This window comes from Canis lupus, chromosome 3 (assembly GCF_011100685.1).
Source record: "Canis lupus familiaris isolate Mischka breed German Shepherd chromosome 3, alternate assembly UU_Cfam_GSD_1.0, whole genome shotgun sequence".
NCBI classification, from domain to species: Eukaryota; Metazoa; Chordata; class Mammalia; order Carnivora; family Canidae; genus Canis; species Canis lupus.
In genome coordinates this window covers 61,613,350-61,632,325 of record NC_049224.1, presented here as the reverse complement: position 1 = coordinate 61,632,325, position 18,976 = coordinate 61,613,350, and the positions used below count along the sequence as shown (strand labels likewise).

General features: G+C 51.1%; 1 protein-coding gene across 2 annotated transcripts in view; it reads left to right on the top strand.

Annotated features, from left to right (window-relative positions):
- Nucleotides 1-18,976, top strand: part of HTT (huntingtin) — a 144,685-nt gene that overhangs the window by 120,563 nt on the left and 5,146 nt on the right. For both annotated transcript variants that reach the window (XM_038533184.1, XM_038533183.1), the window contains 15 exons: nt 2,251-2,438; nt 4,177-4,303; nt 6,158-6,258; nt 7,402-7,556; nt 7,921-8,060; nt 9,261-9,343; nt 10,959-11,089; nt 11,210-11,339; nt 13,050-13,205; nt 15,529-15,719; nt 15,863-15,977; nt 16,115-16,328; nt 16,692-16,797; nt 18,454-18,616; nt 18,815-18,975. In XM_038533184.1, coding sequence (XP_038389112.1) covers nt 2,251-2,438; nt 4,177-4,303; nt 6,158-6,258; nt 7,402-7,556; nt 7,921-8,060; nt 9,261-9,343; nt 10,959-11,089; nt 11,210-11,339; nt 13,050-13,205; nt 15,529-15,719; nt 15,863-15,977; nt 16,115-16,328; nt 16,692-16,797; nt 18,454-18,616; nt 18,815-18,975 — 2,161 coding nt within the window. The remainder of the gene's footprint in view (nt 1-2,250; nt 2,439-4,176; nt 4,304-6,157; nt 6,259-7,401; nt 7,557-7,920; nt 8,061-9,260; nt 9,344-10,958; nt 11,090-11,209; nt 11,340-13,049; nt 13,206-15,528; nt 15,720-15,862; nt 15,978-16,114; nt 16,329-16,691; nt 16,798-18,453; nt 18,617-18,814; nt 18,976) is intronic.

Genomic DNA, 18,976 nt, shown 5'->3' with positions numbered 1-18,976 from the left:
ACAAATCTTAAAATAATTTGTTCTAACTCTCTGAAGAGATCAACAAAACCAGGAGTTGATTCTTTGAAAGAATTAATAAGATAGATAAACCATTAGCCAGCCTTATTAAAAAGAAGAGAAAGAAGACTCAAATTAATAAAATCATGAATGAGAAAGATCACTACCGACACCAAGGAAATACAAACGATTTTAAAAACATATTATGAACAGCTATAAGCCAATAAATTAGGCAATCTAGAAGAAATGGACACATTTCTGGAAAGCCACAAACTACCAAAACTGGAACAGGAAGAAATAAAAAACCTGAACAGGCCAATAACCAGGGAGGAAATTGAAGCAGTCATCTAAAACCTCCCAAGACACAAAAGTCCAGGGCCAGATGGCTTCCCTGGGGAACTCTATCAAATGTTTAAAGAAGAAACCAAAAAAAAAAAAAGAAGAAACCATACCTATTCTACTAAAGCTGTTTGGAAAGATAGAAAGAGATGGAGTACTTCTAAATTCGTTCTATGAGGCCAGCATCACCTTAATTCCAAAACCAGACAAAGACCCCACCAAAAAGGAGAATTATAGACCAATATCCCTGATGAACATGGATGCAAAAATTCTCAACAAGATACTAGCCAATAGGATCCAACAGTACATTAAGAAAACTATTCACCATGACCAAGTGGGATTTATTCCCGGGACACAAGGCTGGTTCAACACTTGTAAAACAATCAGTGTGATTCATCATATCAGCAAGAGAACAACCAAGAACCATATGATCCTCTCATTAGATGCAGAGAAAGCATTTGACAAAATACAGCATCCATTCTTGATCAAAACTCTTCAGTGTAGGGATAGAGGGAACATTCCTCAACATCTTAAAAGCCATCTACGAAAAGCCCACAACAAATATAATTCTCAATCGGGAAGCCCTGGGAGCCTTTCCCCTAAGATCAGGAACAAGACAGGGTTGTCCACTCTCACTACTGCTATTCAACATAGTACTAGAAGTCCTAGCCTCAGCAATCAGACAACAAAAAGACATTAAAGGCATTCGAATTGGCAAAGAAGAAGTCAAACTGTCCCTCTTTGCCGATGACATGATACTCTACATAGAAAACTCAAAAGACTCCACCCCAAGATTGCTAGACCTCATACAGCAATTTGGCAGTGTGGCAGGATACAAAATCAATGCCCAGAAGTCAGTGGCATTTCTATACACTAACAATGAGACTGAAGAAAGAGGAATTAAGGAGTCAATCCCATTTACAATTGCACCCAAAAGCATAAGATACCTAGGAATATACCTAACCAAAGAGGTAAAGGATCTATACCCTAAAAACTATAGAACACTTCTGAAAGAAATTGAGGAAGACACAAAGAGATGGAAAAATATTCCATGCTCCTGGATTGGCAGAATTAATATTGTGAAAATGTCAATGTTACCCAGGGCAATTTACACGTTTAATGCAATCCCTATCAAAATACCATGGACTTTCTTCAGAGAGTTAGAACAAATTATTTTAAAATATTTAAAAAAAAAAAAGTATTAGTAAAAGCAGCCCCACTTCTTTTAGCTTGCGGCTTGACTCCATAAGCCTAATAAGAATCCCCTCTCTAGATGAGGAAGTTGCTTAGTCTGCCAAATCTCATGAACCATGGGTTATATTTGTGCACAACCTGAAACATTTGTCAGCTCAACAAATAATGTTCTGGCTCATACTCTGTGCCAGACTCAAAGTGAATGAGAACAGTCCCTGCCCTCAAGGTGCTGTGGCTCTTCTCTGCGGCTGCAGGGTTCCCCTCAACATTCTCAGGAGTTCCAGGGTGAGACTTGGCACCCTATCAGAATCCCACCAGCAGTCCAGGAGAACCCCTGATCTCAGGAAACAGTGAGCCAGGGATTTATAATGTGGTTTTTTGCACGCCAGCTCAGGGAGCAGCAGAAGGTCCCAGGAGAGCCGCAGGACACCAGAGCACAGAGGAGCACAGCATGATTGCTCCTAGGTGCTGGCCGCATTGTGCAAGGCAGGTGGGAGGTTCAAGACAACAGTCCTGGCCAGCATGGAGAAGGTTGCATGTTTAGATAGACTGGAAGGAGGTAAGATCTGCAGGCCTTCAGTGAGCACCTGCATTTGTGGTTTGAGCACTGGTTGTAGGATGGTGCCTTCTCCCTCGGGGGGTAGGAACATCAGGAGCAGAGGTGGCGGGTTTGGGATATGTTTCGACAGAACAGACCTCTGAACCCTGGTGTTTGTTTAGATCTAGCATATATCACCACAGCCTGTCAGATGGTGGCAGAAATGGTGGAGTCTTTGCCATCAGTGTTGGCCTTGGGGCACAAGAGGAACAGCAACACCCCAGCGTTTCTCACATCAGTGCTGAGGAACATCGTCATCAGCCTGGCTCGCTTACCCCTCGTCAATAGCTACACGCGTGTCCCCCCGCTGGTGAGTCTGGTGGTTCCTTGGCAGAAGGACAGAAATAATGAGATGTGCAAACCAGCCCCTGGCTGGGGGCTCCTAGGGGTGAGAGTGGGAGCCCATCCCTCACCTGCTTCCCCTGGGGTGGCCAGAGCCTCCTTCCGTGCTTGCTGTGTGTGGTCCTGGCACCTGTCTGGTTTCCTGGGGCATTGTGTCTAGCAGTCATTGATAAAAATGCTGGGTTTTCCAACATGGGGGGAAAACCTCCAGAAGTAAGATTTCATCTCCCACTAGTCGGTACTCGATGTTGGATGTGATTGGAAAGTAACTCAGCTCCCCTGTTTGGTGGTAGACTGGATGCCGTGCCCCTCAGTTGTTTGCCCGTAATACCAGGCACCGTATGATACTGTTCAGCTGTCTGGGCACGACCACTTTTGAAGCTTCCGATTCCAAATTGTCCTCAGAATTAGTTTTAACTTGGCATTCTTTGGACTCCTGACTGGAAGGACTTAGTGTGAGTGGGTTGAGGGTTGGTGGGTGGCCTGACAGCATAGCTGGAGGTCAAGGTGAAAACTGGGACCAAGAGGAAGGGGGCTTGTTTCAGCTTAGAAAAGACCTGTGCCTGCCAGTGGGCACGGCCTCTGTGCACGTATGTGATGGGGAACACTGGGCAGGTTGCACCCAGGCAGCCGTCCTCCTTAGACCAGGGCACAGAGGGTGCCACCACAGGAGGCCGAGCTGGCCTACCTGTAGGGCTCACTGGGGGCAGCAGCCACCATAGCCTGGGGTTCCGGGGCTGGTGTGGAGCAGTGGGTTGTAGCGCATCTGAAGCCCCATGCCCACTGAGAAGAGAGCCAGGTGGAGCCCGGTAGAGAAGCAGGGTTGCCAGTGTGCAGGGCACGGCCTTGGCTGCCGAGGCACCTCAGTCCCTGTGTAGGTCTGGAGACAGCTGCCTGGAGGGAAGCGGGGAGCCACCCTGGGAAGGTGCTGTCCTAGAAGTCAAGGTGTCTGGAGGAGACGCGACAACACAAAGGGCACGAAGCAGTGTGCACCAGTGTTCTGAGAGGAGGGTGCAGTGAGCAGCTCAGAGATGCTAGGGAGAGACCTGGTGTCTTCCTAAGCTGAATGAGAGGCACTGGAACTGTGGAGGTGGGCTGGCCATGTCTCTGAGGCCCCCATGGGTGGGCTTGGGGAGTGCGGAGCTGAGGGGTCTATTCTCTTGGCTGGGAGGGTGGCTGCTCCTGCTGCCAGGACAGCGACGGGTCCACAGCTCCGCCTTCTGTTCACTGAGTTTATGTGCCTGCTTGCCAGGGACTATTTTTAAATGCAACTTGACTTCATTTGACGCCTGTTTTCATCTAACACACCAGCTGCTGTTTGTGTGCAAGGGTGCTCCTGCCTGCCTCTGACGGCCAGGGGCTGCCAACACGGACCTTCAAGAACCCAACTCATAAATTGCTAGCCTAGGGTGCTAGCAGCGAGGGAAAGGGGCTGGGCCAGTTTGGGAGCAGGCAGGTTGGGAAAGTGGGAGGTCAGAGCAGACCCAGGAGGCCCACAATGGGGCAGGAGATCCTCGGGTGATGCATGGGAGCTGTTTTCCCAGAAGGATGATGCACTTGCTTTTGGGACAGTCTGTGTGAGCTGTTAGTAAGAATGTGGCCTCCGAAAGGAGGCCATGCTGAGAGAAAGGTTGTTTCATGGTTTCCTCAAAGTGCAGCTGTCCTGATTTGACTGGGGTCACACTATTTCTTTCTCATCTTCTCAGGTTTGGAAACTCGGATGGTCGCCTGAGCCAGGAGGGGACTTCGGCACAGCCTTCCCTGAGATCCCAGTGGAGTTCCTCCAGGAGAAGGAAGTCTTTAAAGAGTTCATCTACCGCATCAATGCACTAGGTATCCTTGTTTCTCTTCCAGAATTACTAGGCCTCAAAGCGCCTAGTTCTTATTTATTCCACAAGGGATGTAGGGTATGACATGGTCCTATGTGAGTACATTCTGCAATGAATGCAAACTCTCGCAGTGAAAAATACTCACCGGTTGGTGTGATGTTGGGGGGCTTAACCCCAAGTCTTCATATACCAGGCTTGTTGGAAGTTAGGACAGGCACCCTGGTGATAGATCATGTGCAGCCCAGATCCGTGCGCTCTTGTGTGGTCGAGGATTCCCTTCTCAGGTGCAGATCACTCTGCAGCTGCAGCGAGGTGGAAGCAGCGCACTAGAGCGGGGAAAGTAGACTTTTCTGTGAGACAGCTCTGGCCTCTGGGCGGTGGGGGCAGGCATCCTGGCCTCTAGGACACCCAGTGTTGTGGTTTCATAGCATCAGTACAGATTCAGAAACCACACAAGATTCGTCTGGTACACGGTTGCACAATATGTGGCAGTGTTAGTAGTTTGCATCAGGCGTTGTCCACTTCCTGCAGTACGGTGTGTGTTGCCCTTTTGCCCTCATTGCATGGCTGCAGGTCTGGTGGCAGGGTTGTATTTGGTAGGTCCTGAGTGGCTGTGTCAAGCTACGATGTTTCCCAAAGTGTCGGGCACCTCGCCTGCCTGTGGGGCCTGCCCTTCATCCCTGTGATCCCTGGCCAGCTCAGGTTTCCTCAGGGTCTGTGCTTATCTTGATCCCAGAAGCTTCAGGGAGCTGATGCCATGTTGCCTCTACTTTTCCCTTTAGTGAAGCAGACAGTTTGTTACTCTGTCCACAGTGTGGACAGTCTCTGCAGTGACCCAAGGCTAGCAGCCTCAGAAAACTTTGTTTCTTGTCCTTGACGGTGGTTAGGAGGCTGTCTCCTGGCCACCCCCTATGTGCTATCATTTCCTTTCTTAGGCATCTTCCTGCTCGAATCCTCACTCAGACGTGCAAGAGGTACCCTGGACAGCTCCACTCTCTTCCTGATATTGCCTTCACATTCTTGCCTTTGTCTTCATTCTTTTCCCTAAAATGAATTGTGTAAACATCGATCTGTATGTTTGCCCACTTGACTAGGTCTGTCTGCATTTAATCCTGAAATTTGCTCTGGTTTTCCTGCCCTTGACATCCCCTTCCTGTCACTTGTGACCCTAATGGAAGTGGCCTGGCCACCTCCACCTCGCACGCAGATCACCCATGGCAACAGGAAGTGCGACCCTGAGAAGCAAGTGCTCATCCCACACCTTGAGGGCCACTGGTGAAGACATTGCTTGAGGTCAACCCACTAGATGCATGTTCCCCAGATGCTAGTGCCCTGGCTAGGTTATATCCTTTTTTGATCTGCTATTCTTTTAGACAGAGTCAGAGAACCCATTCCTTTAACTTCTCTATTTTTAACAGCTTTCCTGAGATAGAATTCATGGAGCACACATTTCACCTACTCAGGGTATGCAGTCCAGTGGTTTGGTGTCTGCACACGCTTGTGTGCAATGCACTGGTTTGTTTTTGGGGAAGACCCATGAGCCCTCTGGTGAGCAGGGCAGGAGCAACTCTGACCCACTCAAATGTGGCCTGCTGCTTAAACATCCCTTCGCCTCACTGCATCTCTGCAGTAGGGGATGGAGAGGGTGCCACTTGCCTGTCGTGTGACCTCATACATGTGTGCTTCAGTGTCCTTGCTGGTGCAGTGTACCTGGCAGTGTGGCTGCATCTCAGGACTGCTGTACATGGCCCTGGGGGTGGGGCCTGTTCCAGCTGCAGCTGTATGGCCCAGCTGCCACTTTACATCAAGAAGTTTGGGGAGCAGGTGACCTTGTCTCACGTACCGTTTGCATTCCTAGGATGGACCAGCCGCACCCAGTTTGAGGAAACGTGGGCCACCCTCCTTGGTGTCCTGGTGACTCAGCCCCTTGTGATGGAGCAGGAAGAGAGCCCACCGGAAGTAAGGCCACGTGCAGGCCTGTGTGTCCACTTTTTGGCACATGGGCAGTCATGGCAGCTTGTGAATTGTTCCTAGTGGGCAATAAAGGGCAGCAAGCTCTTTTTCTTTTTCTTTTTCTCCCTCCCTCCCTCCCTTCTCTCTCTCTCTCTCTCTTTCTTTCTCCTTTCTTTTCTTTCTTTTCTTTCTTTTCTTTCTTTCTTTCTTTCTTTCTTTCTTTCTTTCTTTCTTTCTTTCTTTCTTTCTTTTTCTTTGTTTTCTTTCTTTTCTTTCTTTTCTTTCTTTCTGTGTTTACCAGGGTAGTCAGTTCATATCTAGGCTAATGTTGTAGAATAGGAGCAAATTCCTTCGCGGTTTGAGTGGCCTAGATTCCTGGTGGCCAGAGTATGCTCTGTCATGGTGCATCACACGTTAAGGGTCAGTAGGGCTGCACCCTTTCTTGAAAATAAGTTTGAGTTTTCTTTATCAGTATTCAGGTATAGTGTATAGGTTGAATGAGAATGAAAAGGCATGTTATAAAGGCTATGTTTGTGTATGTACCTGTGTTCAGTTCACTGCTTTGCAGAGATTTATCCGGCTTCTTAGAATGTTAATGTACATTATATTAATAAAAACCATGTTCTCTGATAAGGCAAAGCCTGAGATACTGAAAACCGTTGGATATAAGTCCTTAATTCTGGTGGAAGGTAGGCCCAAACTGGTAGAAATGTCAGTTTAAGAAGTAGACCTACATCAAAAATCAAGGGTCTTTAAACTCTTTAAACTCATGTGTAGAACTCACAGGTGACAATTAGGAACCCTAATTTTAAACCCTAAAATTAATGAGGAAATTTAAGGGCAGTTTCTTAAAAATTGATTTATATTTTGAGGTCTGTACCAATAGGAGACTGTGCTTTGAAAGGTAGACATTGTCCATCAGGTTTATTACAAGTCACAGATGCTCAAGGGAGCATAGGCTGCGGGGAGCTTAGACAAAACAGGACCATTGCTGGGAAGGCATGTTGCTCTGCAGCCCTCCAGCTCTTCCCCATAAGACCGTGCAGCCCAAGGACCACGGCCTTTCAGTCCTGTGTGCAGGTGGGGGCGTATATGGTTTCTGGCATCTAGCCATTCATGACATGATAAAAATGTGGGCTCTCCTTCCAGGAAGACACAGAGAGGACCCAGATCAACGTCCTGGCTGTGCAGGCCATCACCTCCCTGGTGCTGAGTGCAATGACTGTGCCTGTGGCTGGCAACCCAGCTGTGAGCTGCTTGGAGCAGCAGCCCCGGAACAAGCCCCTGAAAGCCCTCGACACCAGGTGGGAAGCGTGAGGTGCCTTTTCACCCCGCCCAGAGTAACCAGCACCTTCTCCCTGGGTCCTTTTCTTTGTTACCAGAACTACAAACAAAACACCTGTGAGTGTTGCCTTACTGCAAGAAGTGATTTGGTGACCCGTGGCAGTGAGGCCTGCATGCCATGGGGTCCATTGACTGTTTAGGGCAGACTCTAGCACATCAAAAAATAGCCAAGGGCACATGGACTGGAGTCCCCTCCAAGGGAGTCATTTGCTCTTATAGGTGCCTGTGTTTCCTTTAGGCAAAGCTGGAAGATGCCCTGAGGTTTTTTGGTTTTAAGATTTTGAAGGAAACAAAATATCCTTTAACCTTTGTTTTGGATTTTAGGTTTGGGAGGAAGTTGAGCATTATCCGAGGAATTGTAGAGCAGGAAATCCAAGCAATGGTTTCAAAGAGAGAGAATATCGCCACGCATCACTTATACCAAGCGTGGGACCCTGTCCCTTCTCTGTCTCCAGCTACTACAGGTACCTGTGGGAAGAGGGCCATTTCTACCTGGGCCAGAATGAGAATGTGACCAAGATCCTAACACCACCACTCGGGCAGAAAGACCAGAGGTGTCTTTTTGGAGGCTGTGGTACCAAATGCACTGCCCTCCCCAGTCAGCCCATGAGGAACAGAATGGCTCTCAGCCTGAGACCTGCAGCCTTGAGAGGGAGTATAGAGGCCAAACTAGTCACTCAGTGAAAAAATCAGCATAGTTCATCCTTGACTCGCTTGAAGCTCCAGCTTTTTGCAAGAGAGCGCTGTGGCGAGAGCAGGCCTGGACCCCTGAGAGCCTGTTGTGGCTGGGGATCCCTGGTCTGAGCTCTCCGCCCCCAGCTGCCATCCCTTCCCCATCCTCCGTCTGGGCCTGCAGGCTGTGTTCCTGCCCTGTAATGGGCACCAGAGTTTGTCACCCTGAGTTAAAAGGAAATTTTGTGAGGTTATTATTATTTTTGTTAGTACACATGTTTTTGTTGACTAATCAGTATTTTAGCACAGTGTTTTTATGATTCTCTATTTTAGCAGTCGTTAGATACAGTTTTAAGCATCTTGAGTGCTTTACCTAGAGAGCATTCTATGTAGACATGCAGACGCTAGACATTTACTGAAGTGCTGGACTAGACTCAGGATTGTGTACCAGGATGGCCCCCTGAGGAGCTCCTGCCCCCTAGGAGACAGAGGTGGCCTCACTCCGTGTCACAGGAGGAAGGGGAGAGTAGGTGCAGATGGACTAGGGGTAGGAAGCATCATGGAAGAGGGGGGTGTTGAGGCTTGATCTGGTGAAGGGTCAGCCAGAGGCCTCTGGCTGGCAGGGGGAGTTGTTTAGTCTGGGGTATAGACAGTGCGAAAGACATAGGCTGTGGAGAAGATGGGTTGAGTGGCAGCATCCGCCTGTACCCTCCTACTCTGGTGGGCACAACTGGACAGCCGAGACACCAGGGCAGGGTCCTGGGAGGTGTTGCCCATCGATGTTGCGGTCTGGGTCCCTGAGTGCCTGTCTACTGGGCTGTTGCCCCATCAGCTGCTTCCTGTGCAGTCAGAAGCTGGTGTGTTAACAAGAGAAACAGTGATAATTCAGCATTGCCCGCCTGGCCCTGCCAGCATAGTACATTATGAAGTGCCAGAGAAAAGCCCAGAGACCCTCAGGGCTCTGCAGAACTGTCCACCTTGTCACCCTGCAGGTGCCCTCATCAGCCACGACAAGCTTCTGCTGCAGATCAACCCCGAGCGGGAGCTGGGAAACATGAGCTATAAGCTTGGCCAGGTCAGTCACACCCGCACTGCCAGGGCACATCCTACTACTTTCTTTGCTCTCTTTCATCTGCTATGACTTTGGGTCATTTGATGCATCCAGAAGAAAAATTACATGCATTTTTTAAATAAAGGGAGAGTTTTTTTTATTTGTTCTCATTGATATTCTCTACTACGAGGAAGATTTAAGGTATCTTGTGTACCTAGTGATGTGAGCATGTGTGAATGTAGCAGGCTGGTGGGAGTCAGGCTTAGCTTTGGGGCATTAGTCAGTCAGGCAAGAGTGGCTTGGGTGGGGTGAACATCAGGATGGCCCTGGATTTGGCCAGAAGATTCCAGCTGCCAGCTGAAGGGGAACTGTGGTCACATAACCCAGTGTGGAAGATGGATATGCCCTGGGGGCCAGGTTGACAGCTTACCGGGTGAGTCACTTTGAAATAAAAATTCAGTTTTCTTGTCAGAAAAACAGGACAGTCACACATATGATAGTGCATGTCAAGGAGCTGGAGCGTAGGGATGTGGCTCCTGGAGCCATGAGGACGTGTGTGCTGGGCGGAGGGGACTCATGTGGGTGCCCGATGGCTGCTCTGTCTACTGCTCTGTCCTTTCAGACCTTACTGGTTTACTTAGAAAGCAGTTACTCAGGACTGCTTTTTTTTTTTTAAGCTTTTGTTTCAGAGGACATTGGCCAGAGCAGGGGTTGGAAATACTTGTTTATCCCGAGGGCATCCCTATTGGCTCTGGGCACAGCCTTGTGGCAGAGTCCCCAGGCCTGCTCCATCCTGTCCTCTCCTGCTCACACACATTCCTCTGTGAGCAAGGAGCCACAGACAGGCTATCTGTGCTGTCCTTACAGAGAAGTTTCTGCCCCTGAGATAAGTTAGGGTGATGGAGCTCACTGTCATTTCTTTAGAAACGTGTTCCTGAGGAGCAGGCTGTGAGTGGCTCTCGGGGTGGAACCTAGCCTCCTGGGTACGGGGCGTTTGCTTAGCCACATCGTTGTTCAGCATCTGTGTTTACATCCAGCCATTGGGAATGGAGCATAGTGCATCTGCCCAGGGCTAAGCCCTGACCCCACCCTGTTCTGTCTGGAGACCGATCAGCTCCCACATCCCTCTGAAATGAGCCATCACTGGCTGTTGGGGAGTGAGGAGGACAGAGGGGCCACCCTCTCTTGAAGCCTGAAGATTGCTTTGAGGCTTCGAAGTTCATATTCCATCTGTGGCAGCTTTCAGGCAGCCACCTCCAGCCTGCCTGCCCACTGCTGGCCCCACCCCCCATGGCTGGTGGGACCCCAAAGGGGAAACGGTTGTTTATGCAGAGTGGGAGTTGGGCTAGTGTCCTAGTTGGTGGTAGGAATGCAGCCTGAGGCTGCAGCAGCCACTTGCTCAGTGTGAGGTACCATGCTGTGTGCCAGAGGACTCCCACGTGAACAGATGTGTGGGGGCATGGGCTGTTAGCGGGAGCGTAGTCTGTTTGAACTGGGTGCATAGGGAGGCACCCGAGTGGACAAAATGACTCCTGTTCCCAGCACCGCTGCCCCCATCTCCAGAAAAGGGGTCTGCAGCTCAGGGGAGAACCCACGCCTCTGCCCTAAACACTGAGCCCAGGCTTCTCATCTCCTGAAGGTGTCCATTCACTCCGTGTGGCTGGGGAACAGCATCACACCCTTGAGAGAGGAGGAGTGGGAGGAGGAGGAAGAAGAGGAGGCTGATGTCCCTGCACCTGCATCACCACCCACATCACCCGTCAACTCCAGGTTTCCCATCTACTTTTCAAGCAGTTTGAAATTTCCTATCTGTGATTTGATTTGGGGGAACCTCCTGAAATAAGTCTCATCTTGTGTATGGGGCGATTGCCCATCTGCTATGCTCTTCAGGAAGCACCGGGCTGGAGTCGACATTCACTCCTGTTCCCAGTTTTTGCTTGAATTGTACAGTCGCTGGATCCTGCCATCAGGTTCGGCCAGAAGGACACCCATCATCCTGATCAGTGAAGTGGTTCGATCCGTAAGTCTGCATTCCCTGCTCCCCTACAGGTGCACGGTGCTCGTGGCAGTACACATACACACTACTATAGACAGGGTGCACACATGCAGAGTTCATGAGCTCTGGGAACCTGGGAAGGAGCTCTGAGCAGTTCACAGATCCAGGAGGAGAAAGTAGTATTTCTGTAGCCCATGGAGGGACCAATATTTACATTTCTGATCCACAGCCAGTTGGGACCCTTATAAGTACAGTAAGAGTGTTGTAGGGGCATCACATTGTGTGAAGGCTCCTTCTGAAGGCCACCCTATTTACTCATATTTGTCCCAAGGGCCTGTCTCATAAATGTCTACTTTCTTAGATGAGAGCTGGGCAGATGGTCCCACGACCACACCCCCTGGAAAAGCTCTGATACAGAGCTGTCAACCTCACTCTGCAGGCTCAGACTCCTGTATGTTTGGGGACCCCAAAGAGGATGTGTGTGTGGCTTAGGCCTATCCCTGCTTACGGTGCTAGGACCGAAGTCATAGAGGTTTGACAGTAGTTCCTCCTTAGATGCCAGCTTCACGTCTTTCCCATCATGTGGTGAGAAGCGAGCGAGAGTTTGGAGCTGAAGACACTCAGTGCCTGCTTCCCACCCGCGGACCAGCCAGCTAGAACCATCTATGTAGTCTCTGCAGTGGGCTCTGGTTGTCTGTCCCTGCCATGCCTCCAGCCGGTCAATGCAGGCATGGATTTTGAGCCTGGCTGTTGTCAGTACACACCCCTAAGGTTCCTAGATAAGACCTTTATTGCAGGTGAGATTTTTCATTTTTAACAAAAGTTTGCAACCTGATTTTTTTCAAAAACCAGTGAAATATAAGCACCTGTAATGAAGGTCTTATTTTTAAAAACTTACTTAAATATTTAACATAACAATGATAATTTTTATTTAAAATTTTTAAACAATTAGTGAGAAGAGCCTTGTTTTACATTTTTGCAAGTCTCTTAACTGATTATTAGAGAGCTTGATTTTCCTGTCTTCCCTGTGTTTGGCCTAATATCAGAGGGCTTCTGGGAAACACTGCCTTATGGTCAGAAGAGAACAGGAGTAAAAAAGCAGATAGGGTCTCCGTGTTGCTACAGAGGCAGTTCTGACCTCAAGCCCAGGAGGGCCTCGGGTGTCCACATGTCCGCTTTGGGAACAGCTGCTGCTGGCAAGTTGCCGAGCCTGCTGGTTCCTCAGCTGGGTCTCGGCAGGAGGCAGTACTCCTGAGGAGCAGATGCACTTGCACGCCTAGGTGACGTTTATTTCTAGATGGCATGTGAAGTTGAGCCTCCAAGAATTGAGTATTTTGGGGAGACAGGAAATCATCCAAGCATCTCTTTCTGAAGTGGTTGCCCATTTCTCCATCCAGGGCTTTGGAGAGCCTGTCCCCATGCTGCAGGGATGCTCTGGGATTTGGCAGAGTAGCAGTGGGAGAACTGCTCTGTGGTCTCACCACGGTCGTGACTGCGATCCAGGCCCTCACCTCTCAGTGGGCAGTATAGATACAGAGGCGTTTTTAAGGAGATATTCTGACTAGTGTATCTTCATGTTATCTGCTGACACTTATTATTACAGGTTTCCAGGTGTGGGCCGATTTATTTACTTGGCCAAGACTCCTATGGATTCCCATATTTGTCCCATTGGTGTCAGAACATGCATTTTGGACTTCGTTGCTTACTTCCTATCCCAATGCTCTGTGTCTCCAGCTCCTCGTGGTCTCAGACTTATTCACTGAGCGCACCCAGTTTGAGATGATGTATCTGACGCTGACGGAACTGCGGAGGGTGCACCCTGCAGAAGACGAGATTCTCATTCAGTACCTGGTGCCCGCCACCTGCAAGGCAGCTGCCGTCCTTGGAATGGTAAGTGAGAGGTGGTGCAGGGACCTCCTCCTTTTGGCTGCATGCCATGGGCATAGCCTTGGCCTGGAAAGGTCTGACATGGGAAGGATGTCAGGAGGATTCTGCTAACGTACCTGCCTTTCCATGGGTCATGGTGAAGCATGTTGTGGTGAGGAAGCCTTGGTTTGGGGCTCCTGTACCCCTTTGCCCTGGGTCATCATGGTGACCCATCCCCAAGGGAGCCAGAGGTGTGGGTGGTAGAAGCATGGGTTGGCTCCTCCTCCACAGTGGCCTATGGCCCCCCACAGCCTCCCACACCCCTTTTCTGAAGTGCTGGAGACCCCTGTGTGTCCTGTGATCAGACCCTCCCTCTTGGAGGCCATTTTACCCCAGACCCTGCATTTCCTCCCCCAAAGTCTGGATGCTCGAGTCTGTTCTTAGCAGGAGGGAGACTGCCTGCTTTTGGTTTCTTCCTATACTCTGCATCCAGTCCGTCAACTCACCAGTACAGCACCCACCCATCTTCTGTGCAGACATCACCATCTGGTACATGCTCACCGGCCGTGATGTGAGCACATGAAAGCACTTGTGTGCAGGCCCTGCCCTTGGTAGCCAGTGAGGGACAGAAGCTCTGCTCCCAGAGGAAAGTAACCATCCTCCAGGCTATGCAGAGCCTGGCCTATCCTCTTGGCTGAGTAGCAGCAGCCAGTGACTGCAGAGCCTCTGGATGGTGCCCCCTGGGCCCACCTCCATTTTGGCAGCAGGGACTCCTTCATCCATCCAACACGTGGGGGCTGCCTGCTATCTGTCCCGTCACTGCGGCAGCTTTCCTGCACCTGGCCCAACAGGTGAGGCTGCTCTCATTTTGTCTGGGCCCCGTGAGGCTGCGACTAGGTCACACAGAACGTGGCAGAGGTGTAAGCTCACATCTGTGGCCTGGAGCCCTCTCGCCCCTTCCCAGTGGTGCTCCCCTGTATGGTTTGTCCCTCTGACCTAAAGTGCCTGGGCAGGTACCACCCGTCCCGGGTGGCCTTCAGCTGCGGTGCCGCCGTTGGGGGGCAGGAACAGTGAGTTTCCCCTGTGAGCACGTCACTTCAAAGTGTGTGCCTTCTGGGCGTCAAGAGACGTGAAAGCAGCTGGACTTGAAGGGGCCCTTTTGTCTTTGTGGGGGGTTTCAGCTGCTGGGTTTGTTTTTATTATAATTGTGTTTTTGTGCTCAGGCCCAGATCCCCCTAGACAGATGTTGTGTTGTCAGTAAATCAAATAAATAATGATCGTTTTTAAGAAGACCCTAAGGCAGGATGCTGCACGGACACGGATTTCTCATCCTGACATGCACACAGACGTCCTTCCGGAAGGTGGAGGCATATGTGTGTTGGCACAAGCAGTGTGCTTTTCCTTCTCAGATGCTTATACAGTGTTGGAAAGCGTGTGTCCCTCACAGCAGGTCCTGGTGGTGTTCGTGTGGTCAGGGAGTGACTCCTGGGCAGGGCAGTCCTTGGGAAGGTGTCACACCATCCCAGTATGTGTGCAATAGCCATCAGCCAAGCCTGTGGGGACCCTCGGGTGGCAGAAGCCACCTTTCCCAGATGAAGTGGCTTGTGAAGCGCTAGGGTCGCCCCCACCTCCACACCGCTTCCTGTGGCCAACTCTTCTCCAGAAAGTGAGTCTTGAGGGAGGGGTGTGGTGCAGAGTGTTTGGGTTTTGCTGCACTCCACTATGTTTGGTGCCAAACGGACACCAGTAACATTTTGGTCTGTGATAGTATAGACTACTGTTAGGGGTACCCAAGACTACCTACCCTGGGTTTTTGTTGGGAGAATTCACGTATACTCACAGCTGGGATTGATCCCAGGGAACAGACACAAAGCACAATCAGCCAACGGGAGAGGTATGGGGTCGAGGAGTCAGGGGGACAAAGTCCAGAGGAATCAGGCGCCAGTTTCCAGCATCCCCTCCTGGGGACTGAGGTGGGACACGCTCCATTCCCAGCAGGGCATTGTGACAATATGTGTGGGGTCTTGTCAGCCGGGAGGCTCGTTAGGGACACAGAGCAGGGCTCGGTGGGGCTGGTCCTCTGGGCCCCTCTCCCTGGCTCAGCCCAAAACCGCAGATCCCCGGGAGGACAGGGTGTCAGCACAGGTTGGGGAAGCACAGCTGAGGAGCAGGAATGCTCCCTGGACGCCTGCCCAGGGCCAGCTTAGCTCGGGCCTCTCGGGCGACAGCCTGGTCCCTCTGTGGAGCTCCTGCTACTCACTGTGTTCCTCTGCAGTGTGAGGCCAGCCCCCGTTGGCCTCTCCTGATCCATTGTGGTCTAGCCTCCGTGCCTGTGCCTATGCTCTAGGACAAGGCCGTGGCAGAGCCAGTCAGCCGGCTGCTAGAGACCACGCTGAGGAGCAGCCACCTTCCCAGCAAGGTCGGAGCCCTGCACGGTGCTCTCTACGTGCTGGAGTGTGACCTCCTGGATGAGACGGCAAAGCAGCTCGTCCCAGTCATCAGCGACTACCTCTTGTCCAACCTCAAAGGGGCAGCACAGTGAGTATAAATGGCTGCATGGGAGTCTCAGGGTGGACTGGGGTAGAGCGGGCACACATATAGGTCATGGGGTTGGGGGCTGAGGTCCCTGAAACACAAGGTCACCACACACTGTCAGCTCAGTCCCTACCTCATGGTTTCAGCTGTGTGAACATTCATAGCCAGCAGCACGTGCTGGTGATGTGCGCCACTGCCTTTTACCTGATCGAGAACTACCCCCTGGATGTAGGCCCGGAATTCTCTGCATCAATAATACAGGTGAGCAGCCTTGAGCACCTTCCCCCAGGATGGGAGTGAGTTTGTGTGCACTGTCACCTGTGGGGGTACCGTCAGGTCACTTTGATGTGGAGGATAGGCACAAGTGACAGAGGCCTGATCTCTTCCTTCTTGTTCAGATGTGTGGGGTGATGCTGTCTGGAAGTGAGGAGTCCACCCCGTCTATTATCTACCACTGTATCCTGCGGGGTCTGGAGCGCCTCCTGCTCTCTGAACAACTCTGCCGGCTGGATGCAGAGTCCCTGGTCAAGCTTAGTGTGGACAGAGTGAACGTGCACAGCCCACATCGGGCCATGGCTGCCCTGGGCCTGATGCTTACCTGCATGTACACAGGTGAGCTTTGGGGCTCCAGAGACTAGCCCAGGCCCACCTGTGCCTGGCCAGTCAGTACCACTGAGCTCCAGACAGAATGGGTCTCCTGTCCCAGTGAAAGAGAAGCGTGTGCATTCTTGGGATGCAGACCATAGGGCCTCACCAGCACTTGAGGGGGATTCTGGAGTATGGGGTTACTGGCTCAAGGTCACATTGAGCCGGGCCTGACTGCTGCACCCTGTGTACTTGAGCAAGATTGGGCCCTGGGCTGCCAAGCACTTCTGTCACCTGTTTTCACATCATCTCTCTGGGTTTGTTGAACCCCTCTGTGAGTTCAAGGCACAGTCTTCAAAGCAAGTAAGAGTACAGAATGATTTGTTTCAGGGAAGGAGAAAATCAGCCCGGGCAGAACCTCAGACCCCAGCCCCACCGCCCCAGACAGCGAGTCAGTGATTGTGGCTATGGAGCGTGTGTCTGTACTTTTTGACAGGTAAGAAAGAAAGCCCACCTTTTCACTGGCCTGACCTGGAATGCTCACCAGGAGCAGCTGCCTTCCCGCACACCTGTTCTCCTCTCAGCCTGGCCTACTTGGATCTTACCAGTGCACACCTCTCGCTCAGGGCTCTGCAGTAACGGGCAGTCCTTGGACCCTAGCACCAGAGGGTTTGGGGTAGACCAGCTCTGAGACCAGTCCAGGTGCTTGCCTATCTCTCCTAAAGGTTGGGGGGCAGCACCCTATCCGTATGGAAGCATCAGAAAAGGCATGTTACCAAGACGAGTCCTGCACATGGAGTTTTGAGAAGTAACAAAGACATCCATCAGACACTGCTGTCTTTGGGGAGAGAGGAGCCTTGCAGTCAAAGCAGGCTTGGCTGCATACTCCCAGGACCATAGGGGCACAGCCTTTGAGCAGCATTAGCAGCAGCTTCAGGAGGACTGTTCACTAGACTATGGTAAAGGTTTAGACAATAAACAAAAGCACCTCTGAGAGTTTGTAATTAACCCCCACCTTCCCTCGCTGTGTGTACTTCTGTCCAGAATTGGCTTAGCTTGCCAGTTCTGGAAAATGGGTTAGGCCCCTTGCCAGGCTCTTTGCCCAGAACTGGGCCCTGGGTTCCAGCCAGATGACATGATGGCATCTGTGTCCTTGGGAGGCCTGTTGTGTGCCACTCAGCCTGTCCTGTCCCTTCACTCGATCAGCAGGAAGTGTCTGGCTTTCACAAGAGCATCCTAAGCAAGGCTTTCCCTGTGTCCACTTAGGCCAGATGAGGTGTTGTGGAAAGCTGAGCATTGTGGTCTCTTTCTGTGTTGAAATTTAAAATGAGTGTTTATAGCCATTCTTCCATTGTATATAGATCTGTCAAACCCAGCCGCAGCTGAGTGGCAGGCAGGGGAGCCCATGCTTGGGTCCCTGCCTTCATGGCCCTTGTGCCCCAGTATTAAAATAAAACCAACATGTTAGCAAGTGCCCATCAGGTATGCAGCTTGATCATGCTCCAGACATTGGGTGGAGGACACTGGACTAACACCCAGTGGTGGGTGTCGTCAGATGCAGCAGCCTCACATGTGATGTGTGGGGCCACGGCTGGCATCTGCGCAGGGGGATCTGAGCACACACACATAGGAGGAAGCGTGGGCCCAGTTTCTGGGTCAATTCGGTGCTTGTCAGTAATGTACAGCTCTTCCATTTGCACAGCATTGGGGGTGCAGACCATAATCTTTGGGATTGGCAGGACGTCAGCAGGAGAATGTGTGGGTTCAGGTCCAGTAAGAAGAAAGGTCCTTACTGGCTGCGGTGGTGAAAAGAGGCTCATAGAGCATTTAGACATGGACAGAAACAGAACATCACATGGACAACATTCTTCATAATGAGTCTTTTTTAGTTCTAACGTCACCATCTCAAACCCTTTCTGCTTATTACTTGATATGACTCGGAAACTCCTCTGAGTTATCACCCCCCCCATACCAGGTGGAGGCCCTGGGTCTGTGCATTCACCTGTAGGTCCCTGGTGAGGTCTGCAAGGCAGGAGTCGCCTGTTTGCTGTTGCAGGTCACATTCTAGGACCCAGGGTGCCTCCCAACTGGCTTTAGACACGAGGCCCTCTTGGGGTAGGGCCAGACTCTAATTTGTGTCCCCTCCTTTTAGGGTCAGGAAAGGGTTCCCCTGTGAAGCCAGAGTGGTGGCACGGATCCTTCCTCAGTTTTTAGATGACTTCTTCCCACCCCAGGACGTCATGAACAAAGTCATTGGAGAATTTCTGTCCAACCAGCAGCCGTACCCACAGTTCATGGCCACCGTTGTATATAAGGTGAGGACACGGGGTCACAGGGCAGGGGAGTTGCCTGACGTAGACTGACCCAGACTTTCCAGAACAGATGTGCTAACCGAGTAGACTTGCCACTGGGCCCAGTTCTTCACCTTTGAAAACCAGCAGCATCCTTTTACCCAGCACCCATGTGTTGGAAGAGCTGTGGCCTCTGACTCTGTGGGCTTTCGTGTTTCTCAGGTTTTCCAGACTCTGCACAGCACCGGGCAGTCGTCCATGGTCCGAGACTGGGTCATGCTGTCTCTGTCCAACTTCACACAAAGGACGCCAGTGGCCATGGCCGTGTGGAGCCTCTCCTGCTTCTTTGTCAGTGCTTCCACCAGCCCGTGGGTCTCGGCAGTG